Raw genomic sequence first — 27248 nt, forward strand, 5'->3', positions numbered from 1 at the left:
CAGAATCTGGATTATAATACAAATAGGTACATTCACATTATTAATATTACCAAGTCTATGGTCAGTATCATAGACTAATGTCAGTATTTTAATAATATATCAATTGTTTTTTTTATTTCTATTTATGAAATTCATAAAAGAAAACGTAAAGCTTATATTATTAGGCATAAGATATTCTTAATTATTATTATATTAGCTTTGTGGACGGCAAAAGAATTTTCGTAGTAAAAAGGTTTTTTCTTTCTATATATTTTTATTTAACTCCATCTGGCAATTTTGGCATTTTTAGTTGCAGCTGGATAGTCATTCGTGACTGACGTTTATCGGCGGTACTAATTCAAAAACAGTAGAATATTAGATAAATGGCATATTTATTCGTTTATTTGTCTAAATCGTTGTGTTTTAACCTGACATTAGTCGAATTTAGTGTATGAAGATTGCCGATTTTTAAAAGTTTCGTTGACATACTTGTGTTTTCCGTGGTTCGTTTGAGGTGGTTGCTCTCGTAGTACACAGAGTTTTTCCAGCGTGACGAATAGTTCATTTTCAACATCTTCGAAAGTCTTGCCTTGAGCTGCTAAGGCCGTATCATCCGCGTAAATAAACTGCCTTGTACTCGATGGTGCTGGCTGGTCGTTTGTATAAATATTATATAGGGCTGGAGCCAGCACGCTTCCTTGAGGCAGGCCGTTTTTTTGGGATCGCCATCGGCTCTTTTTACCATGTAATGTTACGAAAAAACGTCTATTTTGCAGAAATGTCCCTATGAGCGTCGTTAAGTTGAGATCGCCGGTGATTTCATAAAGTTTTCTCAATAACTTTTTATGATTTACCGAGTCATATGCAGCGGTAAGGTCGATGAATACTACGCCAGTTACTTCTTTTCGTTCATATCCGTCTTCGATATGCTGTGTTAGATTTGGAATTTGTCCACAGCACGATTTTCCAGGCCTGAAACCAGCCTGCTCTTTGATTATTTTTTCATCCAAGAAATTTGAGATGCGATTAAAGATCAGTCTTTCAAACAGTTTAAAAAGATGGCATAGTAGCGAAACCGGTCGGAAGTGCTTTGGATCATTTGCTTCTTTACCTGGTTTAAGAAGAGCAACTACCCGTGCTTTCCTCCAGATTTTGGGAATCCGAAAAGTTTTTAAGCATGTAATAAACATTTGTAGCAGCCATTGCAGAGCTTTGGGTCCGAAATGCTTAATTTGCTCTCCTCTCAGTTCATCCAATCCGGCTGCTTTGTGATTCCTCATATCTTTTATGACGCTTTCCAGCTCTGACAATGTGAGAGGGTTTTGAAGAAAGTTGTTTTCACTTATTTCGTTTCGTATTCTACCCTTTTCCTTCGCAACGTTTTTGTCTTTTTTCCTAGCCGTTTTTCCATTGATCAATTGTTGGTGGGCGATTTGATTTGGCGTGCTACCGTAGTGATTTGAGGTGGACTTGTCGGGTCGTTACTGAGGTTTTTTATTACTTTCCACGCTTTCCTACTGTTTTGTGTCATGTCGAGGTTCTCTACCAGATTGCACCATTTTTCCTTTCGTGCCTCAGACATTGCTTCCAATACCTTTTCTCCTGCTTCAAGTGTATCGTCAGCAAAAGGGCCTTCTTCGTCAAGTGCCTTATATCTGTCCAACAGAGGTTTTGTTTCAGATGACATTCCTGGAATATACTCAGTTCTGCACCCCCTTGGAATATTCTTCCTAGAGATTCTCTTTGTCGCCTCAATGAATTCATCATAAGTCTCTGGTAGTGGCTGCAGGTTATCTACTGCCTTATCGAGATCTTCCTTGAACATTTCCCAGTTTGCTTTTTTGAAGTTAAACTGTCTCTTGAATGGGACTATAGTTGGTTTAATCATTACGTTAACTTCACATATGATAGGCCTGTGTTGAGTTCTCGGTATAGGGTGTTGCACTTGCCTTGTGCATTGAGCAGATATCTTTTCACTTATGAATATATTATCAGGGTTTTATCCTTTCCTCCACCTGCCGCTGTTGAAAGAGGCTGGGAGTTTTGGGTGGTGGATAAGTTGAAGTCCTCTGGTTTCTGCCCATTCTTCTAGTGTCGCTCCATTTTCATATGTTGTACTGTATCCCCAGGTTGTGCTGTGACACTTGAAATCACCAAAAACAAATTTTATGTCGGATGCATTAAAATTATTTGGTTCTTCAAACTCAAAGTTTGCTGCGGGTGGTTTGTATACGGATGTGACGCTGCAGCGTGGGAGTTCAAAGGTCAGAATTTTGATGTCATTTTTATCTGAGAATGCAGTGGAGACTATGCTGGTGCCTTTTTTTTTTTACGAAAATGGCACTGCCGTACTGGTCGTGTGGCCTTTCAACGACTAATTGCAGTCCTTGTACATAGGGTCTATGGCTATATACTTCATCGAATTTAACCTTAGTTTTTTTTTTCAATTCAATTTTTATAACTGTCTCGACTAACTTGATTAATTCTTTTCGAAGGTTTTCGTGTAAATCGATGAAAACTTATAATCATGCAATTTTTTAAATAATAAATGCTTGTTTCGAAGGATAAGTGAAAATAAAATGGACCTACATAGACATACATACATATAAGAAAATATTATTGATTGATGAAGTGGTTTGATTTTGCAATCTCCAACAGCATTTCCACCAAGTAAAGGGGTTAGCCTATCTTCAGACACCTTAAAACCTGGCATAGATTTTTCTAGTTAGGATATATAATATGACTGATCTGGCATTTTTTTCCAATTAGCCCAGTTTCGTACAAATTAAAAATTCGTCGTGGCAGTTAATCCTCATCAGCGCAACAATTTGTCCGATTCCGCCCAGTGTGGTCAGTCTCAGGTCTTAAGACCAATTCATTCACCGTTGACAAAATAATTTCAATGAACAATATCCCGAAGCTCGTGACGGCATCTGCGGCATAATTACCGAAGGAAGCTTGCTAAAATTATCATGACTACATTTTTACTTCGTAAACGTCACATTTTTAGGTTATGTATCATATTATGGTAAATGCCATAGACAAGATGTACTGTCAATGGATAGTACCTATATTAAATTTAAATATCATACCATAATCTAATATATAAAAATCAATATTTGTTTGTTAGTATTTTATGCGCTGCCACACCGTTCATCCAATTGCGATAAAACGTTGTAAACTTATTGCTTGCACTTGCGCGAAGAGTATAGATTATAAATCTTATATATAAAAAGAATGCCTGTATGTCTGTTTGTCTGTCTGTCTGTCCCGTATGCGTTCCTATACCATTCATCCGATTGCGATGAAATTTTGGTAAGTGGTTGTATGCATACCCGCGAAGGTTTCTGAATAAGTACAACCATCTTCTTCTCTTCTATTCGTATGCGTTCCTATACCATTCATTCCGTTGGAATAAAATTTTGATCAAGTGTGGTTCTCTCGCCCGCAAAGGTTTGTGAATTAGTGCAACCATCTTCTTCTTCTTCTATTCGTATGCGTTCCTATACCATTCATCTGATTGCAATGAAATTTTGATCAAGTGTTGTGCGCACACCCGCGAAGGTTTCTAAATTAGTATTATATAAAATAGAAAGTTTGTTTGTTCCATCCAATTTTGATTTTTTTTACTACATATTAATAACATTAATAACGTTTTCGTATTTTGGATTCGATTTTAATTAAGTGTCTTATGTTTGACCTTTACTTCTATTAGAATTATTTTCATATTGCCATATTGTATTACACAGATATTTAAATATTAAAAAAATAATTACCTCTTATTATTTTTTAAATAGGTATCTAAGATAAATATAACCATGAAGCGACCCTGTGCGAAGCCGGTTACTTCAGCTATTATTATATAATTTTTATAAATAAGGCCTTTGTAAAATAATATATTAATTAAAATAACTATTAAATCCAGAATCTGGATTATAATACAAATAGGTACATTCACATTATTATTATTACCAAGTCTATGGTCAGTATCATAGACTAATGTCAGTATTTTAATAATATATCAATTGTTTTTTTTATTTCTATTTATGAAATTCATAAAAGAAAACGTAAAGCTTATATTATTAGGCATAAGATATTCTTAATTATTATTATATTAGCTTTGTGGACGGCAAAAGAATTTTCGTAGTAAAAAGGTTTTTTCTTTCTATATATTTTTATTTAACTCCATCTGGCAATTTTGGCATTTTTAGTTGCAGCTGGATAGTCATTCGTGACTGACGTTTATCGGCGGTACTAATTCAAAAACAGTAGAATATTAGATAAATGGCATATTTATTCGTTTATTTGTCTAAATCGTTGTGTTTTAACCTGACATTAGTCGAATTTAGTGTATGAAGATTGCCGATTTTTAAAAGTTTCGTTGACATACTTGTGTTTTCCGTGGTTCGTTTGAGGTGGTTGCTCTCGTAGTACACAGAGTTTTTCCAGCGTGACGAATAGTTCATTTTCAACATCTTCGAAAGTCTTGCCTTGAGCTGCTAAGGCCGTATCATCCGCGTAAATAAACTGCCTTGTACTCGATGGTGCTGGCTGGTCGTTTGTATAAATATTATATAGGGCTGGAGCCAGCACGCTTCCTTGAGGCAGGCCGTTTTTTTGGGATCGCCATCGGCTCTTTTTACCATGTAATGTTACGAAAAAACGTCTATTTTGCAGAAATGTCCCTATGAGCGTCGTTAAGTTGAGATCGCCGGTGATTTCATAAAGTTTTCTCAATAACTTTTTATGATTTACCGAGTCATATGCAGCGGTAAGGTCGATGAATACTACGCCAGTTACTTCTTTTCGTTCATATCCGTCTTCGATATGCTGTGTTAGATTTGGAATTTGTCCACAGCACGATTTTCCAGGCCTGAAACCAGCCTGCTCTTTGATTATTTTTTCATCCAAGAAATTTGAGATGCGATTAAAGATCAGTCTTTCAAACAGTTTAAAAAGATGGCATAGTAGCGAAACCGGTCGGAAGTGCTTTGGATCATTTGCTTCTTTACCTGGTTTAAGAAGAGCAACTACCCGTGCTTTCCTCCAGATTTTGGGAATCCGAAAAGTTTTTAAGCATGTAATAAACATTTGTAGCAGCCATTGCAGAGCTTTGGGTCCGAAATGCTTAATTTGCTCTCCTCTCAGTTCATCCAATCCGGCTGCTTTGTGATTCCTCATATCTTTTATGACGCTTTCCAGCTCTGACAATGTGAGAGGGTTTTGAAGAAAGTTGTTTTCACTTATTTCGTTTCGTATTCTACCCTTTTCCTTCGCAACGTTTTTGTCTTTTTTCCTAGCCGTTTTTCCATTGATCAATTGTTGGTGGGCGATTTGATTTGGCGTGCTACCGTAGTGATTTGAGGTGGACTTGTCGGGTCGTTACTGAGGTTTTTTATTACTTTCCACGCTTTCCTACTGTTTTGTGTCATGTCGAGGTTCTCTACCAGATTGCACCATTTTTCCTTTCGTGCCTCAGACATTGCTTCCAATACCTTTTCTCCTGCTTCAAGTGTATCGTCAGCAAAAGGGCCTTCTTCGTCAAGTGCCTTATATCTGTCCAACAGAGGTTTTGTTTCAGATGACATTCCTGGAATATACTCAGTTCTGCACCCCCTTGGAATATTCTTCCTAGAGATTCTCTTTGTCGCCTCAATGAATTCATCATAAGTCTCTGGTAGTGGCTGCAGGTTATCTACTGCCTTATCGAGATCTTCCTTGAACATTTCCCAGTTTGCTTTTTTGAAGTTAAACTGTCTCTTGAATGGGACTATAGTTGGTTTAATCATTACGTTAACTTCACATATGATAGGCCTGTGTTGAGTTCTCGGTATAGGGTGTTGCACTTGCCTTGTGCATTGAGCAGATATCTTTTCACTTATGAATATATTATCAGGGTTTTATCCTTTCCTCCACCTGCCGCTGTTGAAAGAGGCTGGGAGTTTTGGGTGGTGGATAAGTTGAAGTCCTCTGGTTTCTGCCCATTCTTCTAGTGTCGCTCCATTTTCATATGTTGTACTGTATCCCCAGGTTGTGCTGTGACACTTGAAATCACCAAAAACAAATTTTATGTCGGATGCATTAAAATTATTTGGTTCTTCAAACTCAAAGTTTGCTGCGGGTGGTTTGTATACGGATGTGACGCTGCAGCGTGGGAGTTCAAAGGTCAGAATTTTGATGTCATTTTTATCTGAGAATGCAGTGGAGACTATGCTGGTGCCTTTTTTTTTTTACGAAAATGGCACTGCCGTACTGGTCGTGTGGCCTTTCAACGACTAATTGCAGTCCTTGTACATAGGGTCTATGGCTATATACTTCATCGAATTTAACCTTAGTTTTTTTTTTCAATTCAATTTTTATAACTGTCTCGACTAACTTGATTAATTCTTTTCGAAGGTTTTCGTGTAAATCGATGAAAACTTATAATCATGCAATTTTTTAAATAATAAATGCTTGTTTCGAAGGATAAGTGAAAATAAAATGGACCTACATAGACATACATACATATAAGAAAATATTATTGATTGATGAAGTGGTTTGATTTTGCAATCTCCAACAGCATTTCCACCAAGTAAAGGGGTTAGCCTATCTTCAGACACCTTAAAACCTGGCATAGATTTTTCTAGTTAGGATATATAATATGACTGATCTGGCATTTTTTTCCAATTAGCCCAGTTTCGTACAAATTAAAAATTCGTCGTGGCAGTTAATCCTCATCAGCGCAACAATTTGTCCGATTCCGCCCAGTGTGGTCAGTCTCAGGTCTTAAGACCAATTCATTCACCGTTGACAAAATAATTTCAATGAACAATATCCCGAAGCTCGTGACGGCATCTGCGGCATAATTACCGAAGGAAGCTTGCTAAAATTATCATGACTACATTTTTACTTCGTAAACGTCACATTTTTAGGTTATGTATCATATTATGGTAAATGCCATAGACAAGATGTACTGTCAATGGATAGTACCTATATTAAATTTAAATATCATACCATAATCTAATATATAAAAATCAATATTTGTTTGTTAGTATTTTATGCGCTGCCACACCGTTCATCCAATTGCGATAAAACGTTGTAAACTTATTGCTTGCACTTGCGCGAAGAGTATAGATTATAAATCTTATATATAAAAAGAATGCCTGTATGTCTGTTTGTCTGTCTGTCTGTCCCGTATGCGTTCCTATACCATTCATCCGATTGCGATGAAATTTTGGTAAGTGGTTGTATGCATACCCGCGAAGGTTTCTGAATAAGTACAACCATCTTCTTCTCTTCTATTCGTATGCGTTCCTATACCATTCATTCCGTTGGAATAAAATTTTGATCAAGTGTGGTTCTCTCGCCCGCAAAGGTTTGTGAATTAGTGCAACCATCTTCTTCTTCTTCTATTCGTATGCGTTCCTATACCATTCATCTGATTGCAATGAAATTTTGATCAAGTGTTGTGCGCACACCCGCGAAGGTTTCTAAATTAGTATTATATAAAATAGAAAGTTTGTTTGTTCCATCCAATTTTGATTTTTTTACTACCTATTAATAACATTAATAACGTTTTCATATTTTGGATTCGATTTTAATTAAGTGTCTTATGTTTGACCTTTACTTCTATTAGAATTATTTTCATATTGCCATATTGTATTACACAGATATTTAAATATTAAAAAAATAATTACCTCTTATTATTTTTTAAATAGGTATCTAAGATAAATATAACCATGAAGCGACCCTGTGCGAAGCCGGTTACTTCAGCTATTATTATATAATTTTTATAAATAAGGCCTTTGTAAAATAATATATTAATTAAAATAACTATTAAATCCAGAATCTGGATTATAATACAAATAGGTACATTCACATTATTATTATTACCAAGTCTATGGTCAGTATCATAGACTAATGTCAGTATTTTAATAATATATCAATTGTTTTTTTTATTTCTATTTATGAAATTCATAAAAGAAAACGTAAAGCTTATATTATTAGGCATAAGATATTCTTAATTATTATTATATTAGCTTTGTGGACGGCAAAAGAATTTTCGTAGTAAAAAGGTTTTTTCTTTCTATATATTTTTATTTAACTCCATCTGGCAATTTTGGCATTTTTAGTTGCAGCTGGATAGTCATTCGTGACTGACGTTTATCGGCGGTACTAATTCAAAAACAGTAGAATATTAGATAAATGGCATATTTATTCGTTTATTTGTCTAAATCGTTGTGTTTTAACCTGACATTAGTCGAATTTAGTGTATGAAGATTGCCGATTTTTAAAAGTTTCGTTGACATACTTGTGTTTTCCGTGGTTCGTTTGAGGTGGTTGCTCTCGTAGTACACAGAGTTTTTCCAGCGTGACGAATAGTTCATTTTCAACATCTTCGAAAGTCTTGCCTTGAGCTGCTAAGGCCGTATCATCCGCGTAAATAAACTGCCTTGTACTCGATGGTGCTGGCTGGTCGTTTGTATAAATATTATATAGGGCTGGAGCCAGCACGCTTCCTTGAGGCAGGCCGTTTTTTTGGGATCGCCATCGGCTCTTTTTACCATGTAATGTTACGAAAAAACGTCTATTTTGCAGAAATGTCCCTATGAGCGTCGTTAAGTTGAGATCGCCGGTGATTTCATAAAGTTTTCTCAATAACTTTTTATGATTTACCGAGTCATATGCAGCGGTAAGGTCGATGAATACTACGCCAGTTATTTCTTTTCGTTCATATCCGTCTTCGATATGCTGTGTTAGATTTGGAATTTGTCCACAGCACGATTTTCCAGGCCTGAAACCAGCCTGCTCTTTGATTATTTTTTCATCCAAGAAATTTGAGATGCGATTAAAGATCAGTCTTTCAAACAGTTTAAAAAGATGGCATAGTAGCGAAACCGGTCGGAAGTGCTTTGGATCATTTGCTTCTTTACCTGGTTTAAGAAGAGCAACTACCCGTGCTTTCCTCCAGATTTTGGGAATCCGAAAAGTTTTTAAGCATGTAATAAACATTTGTAGCAGCCATTGCAGAGCTTTGGGTCCGAAATGCTTAATTTGCTCTCCTCTCAGTTCATCCAATCCGGCTGCTTTGTGATTCCTCATATCTTTTATGACGCTTTCCAGCTCTGACAATGTGAGAGGGTTTTGAAGAAAGTTGTTTTCACTTATTTCGTTTCGTATTCTACCCTTTTCCTTCGCAACGTTTTTGTCTTTTTTCCTAGCCGTTTTTCCATTGATCAATTGTTGGTGGGCGATTTGATTTGGCGTGCTACCGTAGTGATTTGAGGTGGACTTGTCGGGTCGTTACTGAGGTTTTTTATTACTTTCCACGCTTTCCTACTGTTTTGTGTCATGTCGAGGTTCTCTACCAGATTGCACCATTTTTCCTTTCGTGCCTCAGACATTGCTTCCAATACCTTTTCTCCTGCTTCAATGGGACTTCAATTCAATTCAATTCAATTCAATTCCTCTTGAATGGGACTATGGTTGGTTTAATCATTACGTTAACTTCACATATGATAGGCCTGTGTTGAGTTCTCGGTATAGGGTCATGCACTTGCCTTGTGCATTGAGCAGATATCTTTTCACTTATGAATATATTATCAGAGTTTTATCCTTTCCTCCACCTGCCGTTGTTGAAAGAGGCTGGGAGTTTTGGGTGGTGGATAAGTTGAAGTCCTTTGGTTTCTGCCCATTCTTCCAGTGTCTATAATCATGCAATTTTTTAAATAATAAATGCTTGTTTCGAAGGATAAGTGAAAATAAAATGGACCTACATAGACATACATACATATAAGAAAATATTATTAATTGATGAAGTGTTTTGATTTTGTAATCTCCAGCAGCATTTCCATCAAGTAAAGGGGTTAGCCTATCTTCAGACACCTTAAAACCTGGCATAGATTTTTCTAGTTGGGATATATAATATGACTGATCTGGCATTTTTTTCCAATGAGCTCAGTTTCGTCCACATTAAAAATTCGTCGTGGCAGATAATCCTCATCAGCGCAATAATTTGTCAGATTCCGCCCAGTGTGGTCGGTCTCAGGTATTTAGGCTAATTCATTCATTGTTGACAAAATAATTTCAATGAATGTATAAAATTTGGCTTTTTGTTTTGTTTCAGAATTTATAATGTCGAGTGAAAATAAGAAAGAATTACCTAAAATGACCGAATCCGCTAACCGAGCTAATATTATGTTGGATACATCGGTGACAATTTACAACTTATCCAGTATTATCAGAATCTTCCCTACATTTACAAATCAGCTACCCAAGTGCACACCAGTGTGCTTTGAAATCGACGATGAAGAAGTACCTCAGACACAACCAATAGGTAAGAATACTTTCAAACCAATATGAATCCGATTCAAATGAATACATGTAAAACTTCTTTTAATAAATTATTGAATTCAATTTTCAGTCCCTTTTACAAATTATACACCGGAGAGTTCCTTCGCCATGGACTTACTGACAATCTTTCTGAAAGAGATATGCTGGGATCTTACTATACTTACAGACGAGGAGATGCAAATCAAAGCACATAAAAATGTTCTCATTTCAAGGTATGAATGACTTAAAATAATTTATGAATTAAGTTTATTTTACAAAGTTGTTTATTTACAACTTCTTGATGTGCATGGCTACTGTATAATGCATTTTAAAGTGACAACTTCATTAGTTGCTACTCAGATGTCATATTATATTTGTTAACTTTTATGGTATCCTAAAAATAAATACAATATAGGTTCATTTCCAAAAAGTTTCTTTTTGAACCTTAAAATGAATGAAAAATGTCTATCTTTTGGTGTTTCTAAGGATTTTTTGGTTTTGATAATACATGCTTGAATAATTATTAAACAATTCTTTTCCAGGTGCCAGTATTTTGCAAGAATTTTCAGCGGTGAGAGCAATAATGAAGACGTTATTGCTCTAGACGGGTATGATTTCCTTTTTAATTTAAATTTGTTTCCATATTCATATTTACATTATTTTTTTATTGTTTCTTTAATGCTTTGCATTTTTAATAATTTTAAAATAACCGTTAAATTTGTAGTGTTACTCTAAGCCAAATAAATGTATTAATATTCCTTTCGGGAGGCGGTCATGTTCTACTTTGGATTGTTGATGCAAATAACTTTTTCTTAGTTCATGACCATTCCTTAGCTTGAGCGTATGAATACCACACAGCACCTCCAATAATTCCGGTCGCCATCCAGTTTTCATTTTCAACATTTTCCCATGTTATGCCAGCATCACGTAGTTATATCATATACTTCATGTGAATGGTATTTAACGGCCTTACAAGATGCCGGAATTTGGTTGGTTTGAAGAACAGGCAGGCCTGATTGAGAAGGTCCATTTACCTGGATCACCCAATGTTAAAACTCCATTTTTTTGGGTGCCTTGCAGGCACTTAACTCTTCCTAATAATATTTACATAGGTGTTATGAATTTCTTTTTTTTCTGTTTCTCCAGATGGTGCAACGTATGCTTGTAGTTTTCGTAGGTATTATGTTAGGAGAGAAGTGTTAGACAAAAACTTCATATTATGCTCTTCAGAATCGATATCAAATGAAGTTTTGTAGGTACTTTATAAAGTAATTGCCTTTGACGGCTTTGACGCAAATGGTTTTCTTCTGAATGTGTGAGTTTATTAATTCTTAAGCAACGTACCTACTTACATATCTGTTAACATTTATATTTAAACTCATCACAATTATGAGTTTTTAAATGACATATTTGTTTAGGTACATTAAAAATGAAATCCATCACACGCAAATGGTTTTATATTTTAAGATAACGTTGTGGAGAGCCTCCGTATAAGTAGTCAATTTATTTAAAAGGTTATTCACCATTTTTTATCTTTACATGTGTTTGAAGATTACTCCATCGCGAGCATCCAAATGAATAGACATTGCATTTATAAGATTTTTCATGAATATGGTCCATATATGTATATATTCATTTCATGTCTTTTAAGACAACAAAGTCGCACGCATTTATATGAATATACATTGCATTTATAAGACTTTCCCCAGAATTTGTCATTTTATGGCTTTTAAGATAACTATATACATTAGGTTATATACATTAAGTTGAGACTCAAACAATGTAAAAATATTTTCTACATACCTCCAGAAGTCGTATTCATGTCGCAGAATTGAAATCGAACACTTCACTTGAAATAAATGGGTTTTCAAAGTCACCGTTATTTTCGTCTGTTTAGCACGCAACGCGTACACTCTTCACGAAGGCTACCTTCCAATTGACGCAGCGACGAAGGTATACGGTCAAAACGCTTCCCCTTTCACAATGAAATGCAGTCATTAGTCCTCTACCTGACTGACTACTCAAGTATCCCCATTTCGAAAATTCATTTCTGGGGTTTTGGCCACGTTTTTGGGCTTTTCTCATACTGTGCGACGTGGAAGTCTTTAAATACTTACATATTATTATGACACATTTTGTTTTCGATTATGTCCATTACTTATAAGATCATATGGGATCTGGGATTATAAGTAATGGACATGTTTGAATGTATTTTTAAACTAGCAAGCATCCATATGTACACTGATCACATTTAGGTTCTTCGTCACAATGTGTTATTTCATGCTTTTTACGACTACTGCTGGCACCATTCATTCTGCTTTTCGAAAATCGAAAGGTCGAGAAGGCTTGAAAGTCTTGTTCGCTCAAAAGATGACAAAATTTAAAAGTGGTCATGATCCTCAGCCATGAGTGTACAACCAATAAGAGAGGAGAAGACAACTAATTTGCGAGCATCTATATGAAAATTTATCGCATTTATAAGGTTTTTCATCAGTATTGCCATTCTATATGTTTTAAGCTTACTAGGTATTTTTAAATTACATATTTTTGATTATATTGGAAATCACATTCATCACACGCAAATGGTTTTTCTCCTGAATGTGTAAGTTCATAAGTTCTTTCATTGAATAAGTTTATGTAATTTTAATATGTTTCTGATATTTCTTCCATCTACCTTCTGTTGAAAATAATGTAATTTCTATGCCATTTTACCATAATATTAACAAACTTATTTCGGAAGTCCTAACTTTTAGCTCAACTATTGAAAAATAATAAAAATGTTAGGTAATAGTATTACAAAGATTTACCACTGCGTTTCATTGGTTAGATTTTTATCTAGATTAATACTGTAAACATCTTTACAGTCTTTTGATGGTGGGAAATTGGAAAATCAAGAGTTACGTATTTTTATCAACATATTGTCGTATGCATGAGAATCCCAAAAACCTCATAGGCTATATACTGCACGTTTGTATGCATGAGTACAAACGTGATTAGCTGTTAAGTGACGTCACGAATGTGAGATCTCATTTGTCCTGGTGTTCGTATTATAAAATTTCATTCCCCGATAAATAATTTAAAATTTTGAAATTGTAAATGTGTCTGAAAGTGTGCGAACGGTACCATATAAATTTAATAATTATACATGAATAATTATTATGAACTTTAAATAATTTATCAGCTATTTTATCACATGTATTTTAAAATTATTTTACTGTACGAAAGGTTGTATTGCCGGTAAACTGTTCCATTTGGTGGCAACACTGAATACATTTGGTGGCAATACTGAATATTATTATGAGAAATGTCAAAACAGAATAGGAATAAATGACAGGAAATGCAAATGATTTTAGACAATAATATGTAATGATCTCTGTATAATATTATCATTTATACCAATCACCGTATGACACTATTGATGTTTCCAGTGTATTTGAGAGTTGTGCCTTGTTTATTACAGTTATCTTACAATAATTAACTAGGTAGGTAGGTACCTATTTTGAAAAACGCAGAATGCTTCCACTTGTATATTTTAAAGCTAGTCTATTATAAACCGACATATTTAGTGAGCATTACACCGTTTTGGCTATTTCGTGTAGACTCTATTGACTGGATGTTCCAAACGGATGCTTGTTCGGGACATTTTGGCGGGGTACTTCATGAAAAATCATGTAATTAAATTACTCAAAGGTGTGCATTTAAAAAATGTGGAAAAAACATGTTTGGTGTTAAAACTTGACGACCACTCAAAATCAAATTACTAGCTTAATTTAAGAGATAATTTTTGAAAAATCGTGTTAAAACTCAACATAAATATACTTAATTGGATGCACTTAACATAAAAAATTTTAAGGCAAATTTAATGGTTCAAGTATCAAGTCACAACATTTAAAAAAATAATATCTCACGATATAATCGAGAAAACAAAAAGAGCACGTGCACAAACGTAAGCCAATAATAGACAAATTGATGACATAATAAATAGTTTAAAAAGTTTGTTAGGTGGTTCTACTTAACGTTCATCAAATATTTAATATCGAATAACTCACGTACTATATGAGAAAAAAAATTAAAAAGTCTGCAGAATTGCACACTAGCTATGCGTCAAGAGATTTCATTTCAGATGAAAAAGCAAAACAAAATCGTGCACTAACGTTCACTACCAACGCACAAGTGTTAACAATTTAAATTTTAAAAAAAACCCAAAGTTTAGCGACTCAAGTATCCAGCATTTAGCTGGGTCACCCAAATTGAAATGCGAATAACCCCCTTAATATTCGTGCACAAACAAAAAAAAACGCGCGCACACACGTGCACTAACGATGCACAAACGAATGCACTCAAAAAAAGTTGAAATTTCAACATTGGGTGACCCAACGTTTAGCTGGAACACCCAATTTGAAATTGGAATTTTTCGGTTATTGTAGGTGCACAAACGAAAAAAAATCGTGCACAAACAAATGCACCCAAAAAAAGTTGGAGTTTTAACATTGGGTGATCCAGGTAAATGGACCTTGATTGAGATTATCTTGAGGTAGATATATGTAATACGACACTTGGTTAGGCTAAATGTCGTGTCTTCAGTATCAATGTGATAATATAATAAGTATGTACTGATACCGAGAAGAATGGTAGAGAACTCACATGTATGCTGGCAGCATTCTTCACGAGCGTCACTTTGATTGAGGGATGTGTGGACATCAGGATATATAATTCAAGATAAAACACGTCTTTGATTTGACAGATCCACGTGGAACTAGGTTTATTTACGCTAGAGCATAGGCAAACATTGATAATATTACATCACTTACATCTAAAGAGGTCTTAAATTAGTCACCGCACTGTCTTTATATTAGGGGCGATTCATTGTTGTAATCCCGCGCACTAAGCACTGATTCACTTTTTCTCTCACTAGGGAATTGATTAACTTTCATTGGATTTTTGCGCGAGTCACCGATTGGTATTACAACGATTACGGATTATTAACGATTGATTTAAAAAATGGGTCGGGAACGCCACCGATTGCGCGGCGACACACCTCGCCGGCGTGACGGTTATTTTTTTTGCGTTATCCTTTCATTGTAAGTGGACTCCAACTGGCTTTATTTTTCAAAAGCATCTTTTAATTTTGGCGGGTCTGTTCTACGGAGGGAAAGAGAAAAGGGCAGGTCACTGAGTAACGGGACAAACATTTTGGGACGGGCCGCTTCTATCTTCGGACCAGGTAAAAAAATGCATCTTTTCTGAATGACCGTTTACGAAATGTTATTTGTAATATTTTCGTGTAAGTCAGAAGTTCTAAACATTCTACAGGGGAGCTGGATATTTTTGTTGTTAAATTGTTGATTCGGAATTTGAAATTGTCGCGCCGGGGTCTTTTTTCGTCTGGTAACAGTACATAATGTTCCTAATTTATATTTTTGCCCCTAATATTCGCCAACAATTTTTATGAATATATTTGTTGATACAATCATAAGATTCACCATCACTGCCCTAGAGGTAGTCATTTCTATAAAATATTGTTTTTTTTAATCTCGTTCTTCGGTTTTCTTTTCAGATACATGTTTAGGACCGTCCATTTTGCTATATGCCACCTGTATGCGGGAACCATCGAAGTGCCAAAATGTGTTAACCTGGAGGATTTGGCTGACCTAGCAGCAAAGCTGCGCTCCGATGGGATATCCGCTTCTTTGGATGATGCCCTGGCCAGAAGATATTGCCATGATTTCCATGAGGTAAGTGTTTTCATACTATCATATTTGTTGCGAGCACAAAATATTTGATATGGTACTCATAGCTGAGTGATCCTTCTGCGAAACAATACATTTTGCTTAAGGGCCCACATGCCCCACATAGGTCTTAATTGAGATTTTATGTTATTTTCAGAGCATAAGCGTGGACATTCCTTAAACGTCGTTGATAATCGTTATATAATTTTGAAGCCTTATTATCCCTTAATATTTGATGACTGCTTAAAGTATTTTTACTACATAAAATAGTATTCTTTTAAACCTCTCGATCTAATGTTTTAGATTAGAATTTTATATTAGAATATAAGTTAAAGTGTATAGAAATAAACCAACGGTGGTCCAATAAGAGGTCTTTTTTCTTGAGTGTGTAATTTAACAAGATAATTAAGAGCTAGTCGAAGAATCTAGGTTATCACAAGTTTTGTTTTTGTTCCGTTACGACCAACCGAGTACCCAAGTACACACACCGTTTTTTTTTCTTTCGGTTTAGTACTTGTTCAAACACGCGCGGTAACATGATCTTACTTCCTACTTCAGTTATCGTTTGACAATTTATGGCTACAATGTATGTTGAAGCTTAGCACTGGGAAATGCCAATAGAAATAGCGTATTTAAAAAAAAATAGTACTTACCTTATTATTAGGTCAATAAGTATTATAAAACAATCGTTATTCGTAGGATATTTTATCACGTTTGAATGGTCAAAGACATGGCTTATAATCAGTGTCTTAAGAATTATCTTCAAATGTGTTAATCGTGCCCATTTTTTGAATAAGAAAATGTCTAATTCTTGTCAAATTTGAGATCGCAGAGTTTATAAATATAATTTTTTATCGTAAATCTTTTACTATATTATAATGTTTACAACAATTTTAGTAATGGTTTTATAAATGTGTTTGACTATATTCTAAAACATTATATTAAGATTCTAATGGATTCAATTTCTGTACTATTCCATTTAAGTCGTTTCTCGCGACCCGGGTTTCGCCTTTCGGCATCTTCAGGCGTCGTGTACACTCACCAAAGGTAAAAATACACTGACAGAAGATGCCGAAAGGCGAAACCCGGGTCGCGAGAAACGACTTAAATGGAATAGTACAGAAATTGAATCCATTAGAATTTAAATTCAAATTCCATCAAGTACCTTCGGTCGAAAGTATTAATAATTATATTGAGAGTTTTAAAATAATACTATTTTATATTAATATAAAGGATAATAAGGCTTCAAAATTATATAAATAGATTATCTACAACGTTTAAGGAATGTCCATGAATTTATGGAATGAAAATACCATAAAATCTCTATTTTGACCCACGTACCTATGACCTTGGCGCACGTGGGTCGTTAAGATTTTTAAATCTGACAACCTAATCACTTTTTTTAACAGATTATCATGATCTACTCAAATGACTTACGAGTAGTAATTGTTGGAACGATCAACTTGTTGGTCTCTATCCAATTATTTATTTAGCAGATGAGTGGTTTTCCATTAGATTCATAATTTTTTTCTAGATGTCGTGTATATATATATATATATATATACCCCGTTGTTTATAAACAGAATCGATATACATATTTACATGATGAATATGCGAATGCGAATGCAAATGCAATTTTTATGATGTAGAATTCATGTAAAACAAGTGTGATAATATAATAGTCGTTTATGCATGCGCATGTTCGTGGGTGAAATTATTTTGTGCAATTATGCATTATGCTGTTTCTTTTTTGCCAATTTGCCAAGACGAATATAATAGGATAGGTACCTATCTGTCTTTATTATTGTTTCGCTTGCGAGATGTAGATGATCACTTTTTGTTTAAAATTCAGGTATTTGTAACGCATTACGTTTGTGTATGTCTGTTTTATGTATTTATTACGATATTTGCCGAGCGTGTACCTGCAAGCGATTTATAAAAGTGCAACACTGTCGTCAAATAAACGCTCCTCAACCTTTCATATTATAGACTCGTAGCATCGTAGCTGTGTACCATATATATTATTATTCGCAGTGTTAATTTTTTTAAATATTGTAATATATAACAACTCGTCACATACTAATTTCACATTTTTATTAATTATTAGCATCACTTTGTCCAACAAGTACACAATACCAATTATCAATTGTTTTTCACCATATTGTTAAAATTTTGGAAATGCAGAGTTACACTGCAGTCTGCGATCTGCACTATTTCACATTTATAGCTGTGCCACAACACCCGCTTCACATTACCAAGAGAAGCTTAGATGATTTTTATAGCTCGATGATATAACAGTCACCTTGGTATTGACAGTAATTTTATTGTTAAAATAATGATATAGTAAAGTTGTTGCGTCCGTGAATTTTTTATTGTAAAATTTTACAACAGAGCAACAAAAATATTATAAATTTTATTCATGTGTCAGCCTTTCTTTGTGATGTGATACTACACATTTGTCATGTTTTTCTTTTCAGCCTTGTTCGACCTGCAAAGTGTCAGGGCTAGAGTGCTTAATATTAACGCACTCTACAGAAAATGATATGTTCAGCACAGTTTTGGAATGGATCAGAAAATATATTGAAATATTCAAAAGCGGTATTGCGCAATTCGAATTACCAGATAATGTAGTTGAGATGGTTTTCAAAGAATACCATCCAGAACTGGTGAGTTAAAAGAATGTATATTAGAATAAAGGAGTTTGATTTTTTCTTATATTACCGTGATACGAGGGTGGGTCAATAATTCCTTAGAAAAAAGCATTAAAAAAGTTTTTATTTTTGTATTTTTTTTTTATTTCTCAACATAATCTCCTTGGAGCTCAATACACTTGGTTAGACGTTTCTCAATTTTTTTTAAACCGTCAGAAAAATAAGTTTTCGGAAGGTCCTCAAAATAAGCATTTGTCCGATCGATGACTTCTTCATTTGAAAAAAAACGTTGTCCACTTAGCCATTTTTTTAAGTTTGGGAAAAGGAAAAAGTCACTGGGGGCTAAATCTGGCGAATATGGTGGGTGGTCGACCAATTCGAACTTCAATTCTTCAATTTTAGCCATTGATCGTAAACATGTGTGAACACGGGCATTGTCCTGATGAAAGAGGATTTTTTTCCTGTTTAAATGAGGCCGTTTTTCTTCAATTTCGTTTTTTAGCTGGTCCAGTAAAGATGCATAATAATCCCCTGTTATTGTTTTTCCTTTTTCCAAATAGTCAACGAAAATAATTTCACGTGCATCCCAAAATACAGTAGCCATAACCTTACCAGATGATTTTACGGTTTTCGCCTTCTTTGGACATGGTTTGCCTTCGCAATCCACTGCTTTGACTGTTTTTTCGTCTCGGGAGTATAGTGGTGTATCCATGTTTCATCTACAGTCACAAAGCGACGAAAAAATTCATCCGGATTGCGTTGCATGAGCGACAACAGGGCTTTGGAGGCCACCACCCTATTGCGTTTATTGTCGACTGTGAGCAAACGCGGCACCCATCTTGCAGAAATATTTTTCATGCCCAATTTGTCATGTAAAATAGAAATGACGCTACCTTTTGAGATCCCTGTAACCTCAATTATCTCACTCAACTTTAATCTTCGGTCACTTAACACCATATCGTGGATTTTATTGATAATTTCTGGTGTAGTCACCTCTACAGGACGTCCTGAGCGTGGTTCATCCTTTGTTGATGTACGACCACGTTTAAATTCATTTAACCAGTTATAAATAGTTGCAAGTGAAGGAGCAGATATGCCGTGAACTAAATCCAACTCATTTTTTATTTCCTTTGCTGTTAACCCTTTTATATTAAAATGTTTAATAACAGCTCTAAACTCAATTTTCTCCATTTTCCATTTTTCCATTTTCCACAAGCAATTTGTTTTTTTAAATGTACGAGAAACACACAACAACCCGACCAATCTGATTGAAACTTCGCAGCATACTGAATCGGTAGTGCCGCTGCATGAAAACAAACCGCTTACAGTACTAGTCGCGCCACCTGTCGGCTTATCTAAGGACTTATTGACCCACCCTCGTAATATATTTGTACTGGAGTAGTTACACAATGTAACTATCTCTATGGCTTTAACCTCTAAACTAATTAATTTGTAAACGATTACATTTCTTTTTTTTCCCCCATAATAATGGTTTTTAATTAAATTTGTGTTGAAAAAAATCTTATTCACAATTATCACAAGTAACCTACTATGGCGTGTTTGCACTGATGCAGCGGTGGCAAACCTATGGCACGTGCGGAATTCTGCTGCCACGCAATTATAGTAATATCTATCTATATGTTATATAAAATACCAAGTATGCTTGTTTAGATGTATTAATGTAAGTCACCTGTGGCTTGTTGGTGATATAAAATCATATCATTTAGCTTTTAATTTTAATAATCTTTCGTATTGAAGTTTTGAAATATGACATTTATACAAAAGTTATTTTAAAAAAATAACTCATTAATTTAGTATCTACCTAGCAGTGGCAGTGACATTATATTAAATCGATAATCAATTTCATTCAACTAATCTTTGTTATGTATATTATATAATATTACATACAATTATTAAAAAAAATACAGAGCTGTTACTTTGTCATACAATACATCATATTACACAGTACTTACCACTTGGCCAACATCTCGACGATGACTAAATCTGAATACTGGATAATAATTCCAACATATTAGTATGCATCAGCTGCGCGCGCGCGGTGATCTCGTCAAAAACGCTAAAATGCTACATGCTAAAATATTATTTAAGCTTTAATTACATTGAGCTACTTTACGAGCTGTTTGTTGGCGAATTTATAATTTGCCTGTAAAGTCGCCCAGTGTCGCCAACTAACAGCTCGTAAAGAAGCTCAATGTAATTGACGCTTTACTGACCGCTGCGACTCTATCGAAATTATTATAGCCACAATTATGGTATCTTCCGTTGAATCTGTTTACGGGAAAATTATTACTTATACACAATAATATGCACTTTCTCACTTTCTTGAATGAGATTTTGTTCGCTAGCGAAAGAGGTATTATATTTTTATTTTGTGTATTATTGTGTCAGTAGTTTCAGTCAATAGGTTATGGTAGTTCTCGTATTGTCTATATAATGCTCCATCCAGAGTAGAATTTGTGTTTTATATTAATTTTCAATAATTTAATTTAAACTAATGTATTTTCATTTCAGAACAAAGACAACATCATGGAAAACTTAGCGATGTTCGCAACGATACTGAATAATAAAAACGTCAGTGAAATGGTGGCTACGTTTGCAGTTGTCAAACAATTTATTAAATACATTGCATCTAATTTAAATGCTGTCGTCTGCTCGAATGCATTTTTAAAATTAAAGGAGGACACAGTTAAGCATCTGTCGCCTATTGTTAGCAATTGTCTTTTGCTGGGAGCAGAACGAGCCAGTGTAAAAGATGCAATCAGAGCATACGATAAATTGGATGATCTAACCGATGACCGGATGCATAAAATGTGGATTAATCTAAATAGCGAATTATCAGTGATATGCGAAAAAGTCTTAATCAAGAGTGTACTCCTGAACAAGCAGCGGCCACAATGGGTGGTGGAAGCAAAGATACTGAAACCATCATTGAAACAGCATATCGCCGATTTACTTTCTGCAGTACGGGCATATACGGACTTTAGGCTTGTGCGCAATGTAAGTTTATATTATTTTCCTTTTTTTCACCAGACCCAAAATTCGAACCCAGGACCCATAACACATTATAGGCTGACATATTACCGCTCGGCCGTCGTGGGCGCTTGAAATAATACATGTCTTTTTTAATTGTGTATTTAATGTGTACCCAGAGAATGGACCTGATAGGTTGATATAAATTACTGACATCCATTTCTCGTAAAAAATATCTGTTATGGACCTCTTCGTGAGGCGGCCAATATCGACACCGAATTGTTGTGCCAATTTTGCAACTTACAAAAACAAGAAGTTTTCTTTTTCATTTAGAATATTTACGATGGCTATGTACTGTGTTAACTATATTATTTTTCCTTGTTTGCAGAGAAAAAAGACCATGACAGTACGAGAAGAAACTGATATTATCGTTAATGCCGTGGATATCTGCAACGCAAAGAAAAAAGATGACCGTTTGAAGAAAAAACGTAGGTCTCAGGACCAAACTAAAACTAAACATGCTCCGAAGACGAAAACAGTTATTTACCGAAAAGAATCTTTCATATATAAAAAAACCGTGTTTACAGCACAGGTAAAGAATACTAAATCATTGGGAAAGGTGGTTACGACGACCGCAGTAAAGAGTCTCTCAAAGGATGCAACAGCCGCGTCAGCCCTGAGTCGTACTAAAGCACCGCAAATTGTCAAATTGAATAAAAAATCTAGAATTCCAGTGCCAATTGTTGGAAAGGCGTCAAAGAATGCAACAACAGCGTCAGCCCTGAGTCTTACTAAAGCACCGCAAATTGTCAAATTGAATAAAAAATCTAGAATTCCAGTGCCAATTGTTAGAAAGGCAAAATCATATCAGCGCAATCCACCTAATTATGACGAAATTATTTTGAATTTATGTAGTGGAATTGAAACGCTGCATATTACAGATAGTAATGTTGGTGTGGCACAATCACATCAAGACAATTCGCCAAATTATGAAGAAATTATTCTGAATTTATGTAACGGAATCGAAACGCTGAATATTACAGATAGTGATGTTGGTGTACGACCTGGGACATCGGGATTTCAGCACTCAACACAAAGCAGTTCTGCAAAAGTGGTTCAAAAATCACCTCATGAAAAGAAATATTAAACTGGTGCTTCTGTTATAAACCTGATTGACCCAGCTTTTGTTTATTTGGAATCGATTATCTGTTTGAAAATTTCTTTTTTATATTTTTATGTTTATTTGATAGATACCTACATAATAAGTGTTATTCCAAGTATGTATAATATCTTATCTCATCTCTCAAGTATTTCTTTTCAGTTTATTTTTTACATACTTTATTTACTAAGAATTCCTACATATTTCCAAGTGAAATTAATTTCTAGCTATTTAATCGCCGTGCTTCAACTGGCCGCGATGATAATGATTTATATTTTTCTTTTTTTTTATTATTTATTGTTTTTTTTTAGTTAAGTATCAATGTTTTTTTGCAGACTTTGTAATACTTCAAGTGTCATATTTACAATGAATCAATTTTCGAAAATATTCCACCTGCACTTAACTGTAACTTGTACTGCCATCTGACTTAACAGTACAATATAAACTTTCCATTAATAATTAATACTGTCTTTGAGAAAAAGAGACGTAAAGTTCCATAGACTGATTATTAAAATGACCTCATTATAATTTTAATTATGTAATTTTCATCTCTCTGTATTATGATCTATGGCAATATCAGTGTATTTTAAAAGAACTTTTGCACTGAATTTATATATTTATAACTTAGTCACATCAGCAATAGTTTTAAAATATAATCAATTCTTTTCAAATTGTATCGCAAAAGTGCTTATTCGTTAGAATTTTTTTTTTTTATTAAAAGGTCTGTAGCTTAGTATTTCTTATATTTCGTAGGAGTAAGCTATAATTTTATACAAATATGGTTCAAACATGCATGACATTATCCTACCATTTATTGTTAGGCTATGTTGCTAGAGTATTTTGTGAGGCGATATGCTGACATTCTTCTAAGAGTTAGTTGGTGATAGCTGGTCGATTAATCTTATTATTGAATAATATTTATTACTTCAAATGTTCACTAAAGAAGCTGCCATTCCTAGAAATGATTAACAATAAATGTAGATTCGAATCCTGCTGAGTGATTATTGTTCAATTTAATGGAATTCTTTCAGGGATCGACTTTAAAATTAAATATAGAATCTATTATAGCATTTGCCTTCGCAGGATTAGTCCACATGATGCTTATGTGGTTTGTTGGTTTGATAGAAATAAATTTGTAATTATTAAAACTGTTTTGGGTACCAATCAAAAAGTTGATTTCCAGTGATATTAACGTAACTATTTATATTTAATGCTACCTAGTCTATGTATTATAAAGTACAAGTATTCTGTAGTCACATGAGATGTGCAAAATTGATTAACCTATCACTTTCCCACAAAAAAAAGATTTTTGTGTTTAGTGGGTAATAACGAGAATCGACTCCGTGACAATTAGAATAGTGCAGGCATAAATAATTATCTAAGATGGAACTGAGAACTTACAGTATTTTTTGTGATCCGTAGCTCTGTAAAATTAACTATAAAATTTGCCTTTACAGGACCCTTAGTCCAAATGGTGGTTATGTGATTTATTAGTTTGATAAAAATATATTTGTATTTATTAAAAAAAAATAGGATATCAAAAAGTTGAATTTCCAGTGATATTAACATAACTATTTATATTGAATACTAGTCTATTTACTATAAAGTAAAGTATTCTCTAGTCACATGAAAGGTGCAAAATTGATTTATCTATGTTATGTAGTTTGTTAGTTTGATAAAATAAATTTGTAATTATTAAAACTGTTTTGGGTACCAATCAAAACGTTGAATTTCCAGTGATAATAACGTTACTATTTATATTTAATGCTGGTCTATTTATTATAAAGTTAAGTATTCTCTAGTCACCTGAGGTGTACAATTGATTTACCTATCATTTTCCCACTAAAAAAGATTTTTGTGTGTAGTGGGTAATATCGAGAATCGACTCCGTGACAAAATTATCTAAGATGGAACTGAAAATTTACAGTATTTATTGTGATCCGTAGCTCTGTAAAATTAATTATAGAATCTATTATAAAATTTGCCTTTGTAGTCCACATGGTGGTTATGTGGTTTATTAGTTTGATAAAAATATATTTGTAATTATTAAAACTTTTTTGGGTACCAATCAAAAAGTTATTTTCCAGTGATATTAACATAACTGTTTATATTTAATGCTAGTCTATTAATTATAAAGTAAAGTATTCTGTAGTCACCTGAGATGTGCAAAATTGATTTACCTATCATTTTCCCACTAAAAAAAGGTTTTTATGTGTAGTAGGTAATATCGAGAATCGACTACATGACAGAATTAAAACAGTCTAGGCATAAATAATTATCTAAGATGGAACTGAGAATTAAGAGTATTTTTTGATAATTATAATGTTTTTTGATAATTATTTTCGATACATACCTATTGAAAAAAAAACTATTTTTGTATTATTATACATAACCAAATTTACAGAGATTTTCATTGTTATACAATTGTTAACTTCATTTTTAAAGTGCATCTCTAGTGTATCATATTTGCACAGAATCGTGTTTTGTAATTTTATCTAAGATGAACTGAAATCTAATCTATCTAGGATATCTAAGATGAACTGAGAATTTACAGTATTTTTTGTTATCCGTAGCAGCCGCAAATGTGTCATTTGCACATATTATATGTATTGAAAAAAATCTATTTTTGAATTATTAAACAGATATTTATTGTTATACGGTTTTGGACTTTATTTTTTTAAGTGTAACTTTATTTTATAAAGTTTGTACTGAGTCACATTATTTGATTTTGTAATATTTAATACTAATTCTTGTGAATGATATTAAAACGAGTATTTAATAAATTTTGCATTCTTCGATCAGCTATATAAACATCCCTTTTATTCAGCAATATTTTGACAGATTACAATGTCTGCAATAATTAAAATGAAAGCCGCTCAAGTCCATGTTAAACACTTATTTTTTATATTCTTTTCATTCTAAATTCATTGCATTTTTGCAAGATTTATGATTTAATGTATAGCTTACTCCAACATAATCCGATTCACTAAGACTTCTTTCTTACATACTGTAGTTATGACCAGTAAAAAATGAGTTTTAGCCATTTCTTTTTCATTCCATGATTTATGGCCTCTTATATTTTTTTTTGTTTGTTATTCAATAATCCTGGAAGAGTACATTTTTCGTTTTGGTTATTAGGTTTGGGTTTAACCGAGTTTAAATAGTTTATAATATTCCTTTGTTAATATTGTTAATGATTAAATTTTGATTGTGATATTTGAAACTTACCTGTGATTCATAAAAGTACCTAAGTAGGTAGTCATTATAAAATTTCTGCATAAGTACATAATAATACGTATATTTTTTTTAGTACAAATTATTCATTTGTTTAAATTGTTTATGTTTTTTTGAATTTAAATTGTTCATCAAAAGTTTTGTGATAAAAAAGTACATAAGAATTATTTTTTTGGTTCAGATTAATCATCTGTTCAAATTGTTTATACTTATTTTCTGAATTTAAATTTGCAATAAATAAAAATTCTAATAAATGACTTGTTTGATTTAATCAACCAGTACCAGCTATTATATTATGTGTAGCAATCTGGCAAGGGATTCAATTTTCTCTGATTCAAATTTAGAAAAGTTCTTTCCAATAATTGAACACTGGAAAACCTGTCATACATATAACTAAGAGCCATAGAGAGAGAGGCATATAAATTCATTATCAAATTAAAGCTTTAAACATATTTTAATTGATCAAAACCTATCTAAAAACAATGGGAAAAATAAAATATATTTTTTTATTTCAAAGACAAAGCGATAAACTAGAAAAAAAATGGCTAAATACATATAAGCGCAATACTGCCAGAGCTATTGTATTGTTCAAATAGTTTCTTGAAACAAAATTAGCAAACATACGAAAAATAAAAATGAACAAATGTATCAAGCAAGATCGGTGATCTTATGAACATATTTTTCTTAATTTTTTAATATACTTGACGTCATTATTAATTACGTTGTAATATTAAAAGTTGAGCCAATTAAATTTAACATTTATCTCCCCAGGAAGTGGCGCCATGGTGGAAAGAATTGGCATTATTGGGCGTGGATTCTTGTTGGATTATTTACGTGTATCGTGTATCTAAGCGCTGAGTATTCATACGTCATAACAACGCTGCCAATCGCGTCGTCGACAAATGTCACATGTGGCAAGGTCGCGTTTTGTTTTTGTTTTTTATTCTGCTTTGCTTTCGAAGTTACTTACTGAACGTGTGTAATTTTTGATAGGAACTGTGTTCGAGTAATTAGGTACCCATTCAAACGCAATTTGGTGACAGCATTTAAATAATACAAGAAGCGCTTTTAGATTCGTATCGTCAATTATGACGGTTAATGAATGCAATGAGATGTCTTTCACCTGTTTCATAAAATAGGCAATGTCTTCCAGAAGGTGTGTATTTCTGAATGACTTCGTTGGATCGCTCAACG

The 27248-nt window shown here is 33.7% G+C and overlaps 1 protein-coding gene across 2 annotated transcripts in view; it reads left to right on the forward strand.

The window, feature by feature from the left end:
* Positions 1 to 22854, forward strand: part of LOC147080093 (uncharacterized) — a 47634-nt gene extending 24780 nt beyond the window's left edge. The window contains exons 1-8 of one of the 2 annotated variants that reach the window (XM_085947992.1): positions 8103 to 8130; positions 10085 to 10294; positions 10382 to 10523; positions 10833 to 10898; positions 15848 to 16025; positions 18497 to 18685; positions 21203 to 21688; positions 22050 to 22854. In XM_085947992.1, the coding sequence (XP_085804118.1) occupies positions 10093 to 10294; positions 10382 to 10523; positions 10833 to 10898; positions 15848 to 16025; positions 18497 to 18685; positions 21203 to 21688; positions 22050 to 22808 (2022 nt within the window). In that variant the 5' untranslated portion in view covers positions 8103 to 8130; positions 10085 to 10092 and the 3' untranslated portion in view covers positions 22809 to 22854. Of the gene's footprint in view, positions 1 to 8102; positions 8131 to 10084; positions 10295 to 10381; positions 10524 to 10832; positions 10899 to 15847; positions 16026 to 18496; positions 18686 to 21202; positions 21689 to 22049 lie in introns of those variants that run through there. The other variant, XM_085947986.1, reaches the window with a different exon arrangement.
* The last annotated feature ends 4394 nt before the right edge of the window (positions 22855 to 27248 follow it).

The sequence above is a fragment of the Rhyacophila brunnea genome, unplaced genomic scaffold (genome assembly GCF_057557595.1).
Source record: "Rhyacophila brunnea isolate RB1 unplaced genomic scaffold, BYU_Rbru_1.0 scaffold_1, whole genome shotgun sequence".
NCBI classification, from domain to species: Eukaryota; Metazoa; Arthropoda; class Insecta; order Trichoptera; family Rhyacophilidae; genus Rhyacophila; species Rhyacophila brunnea.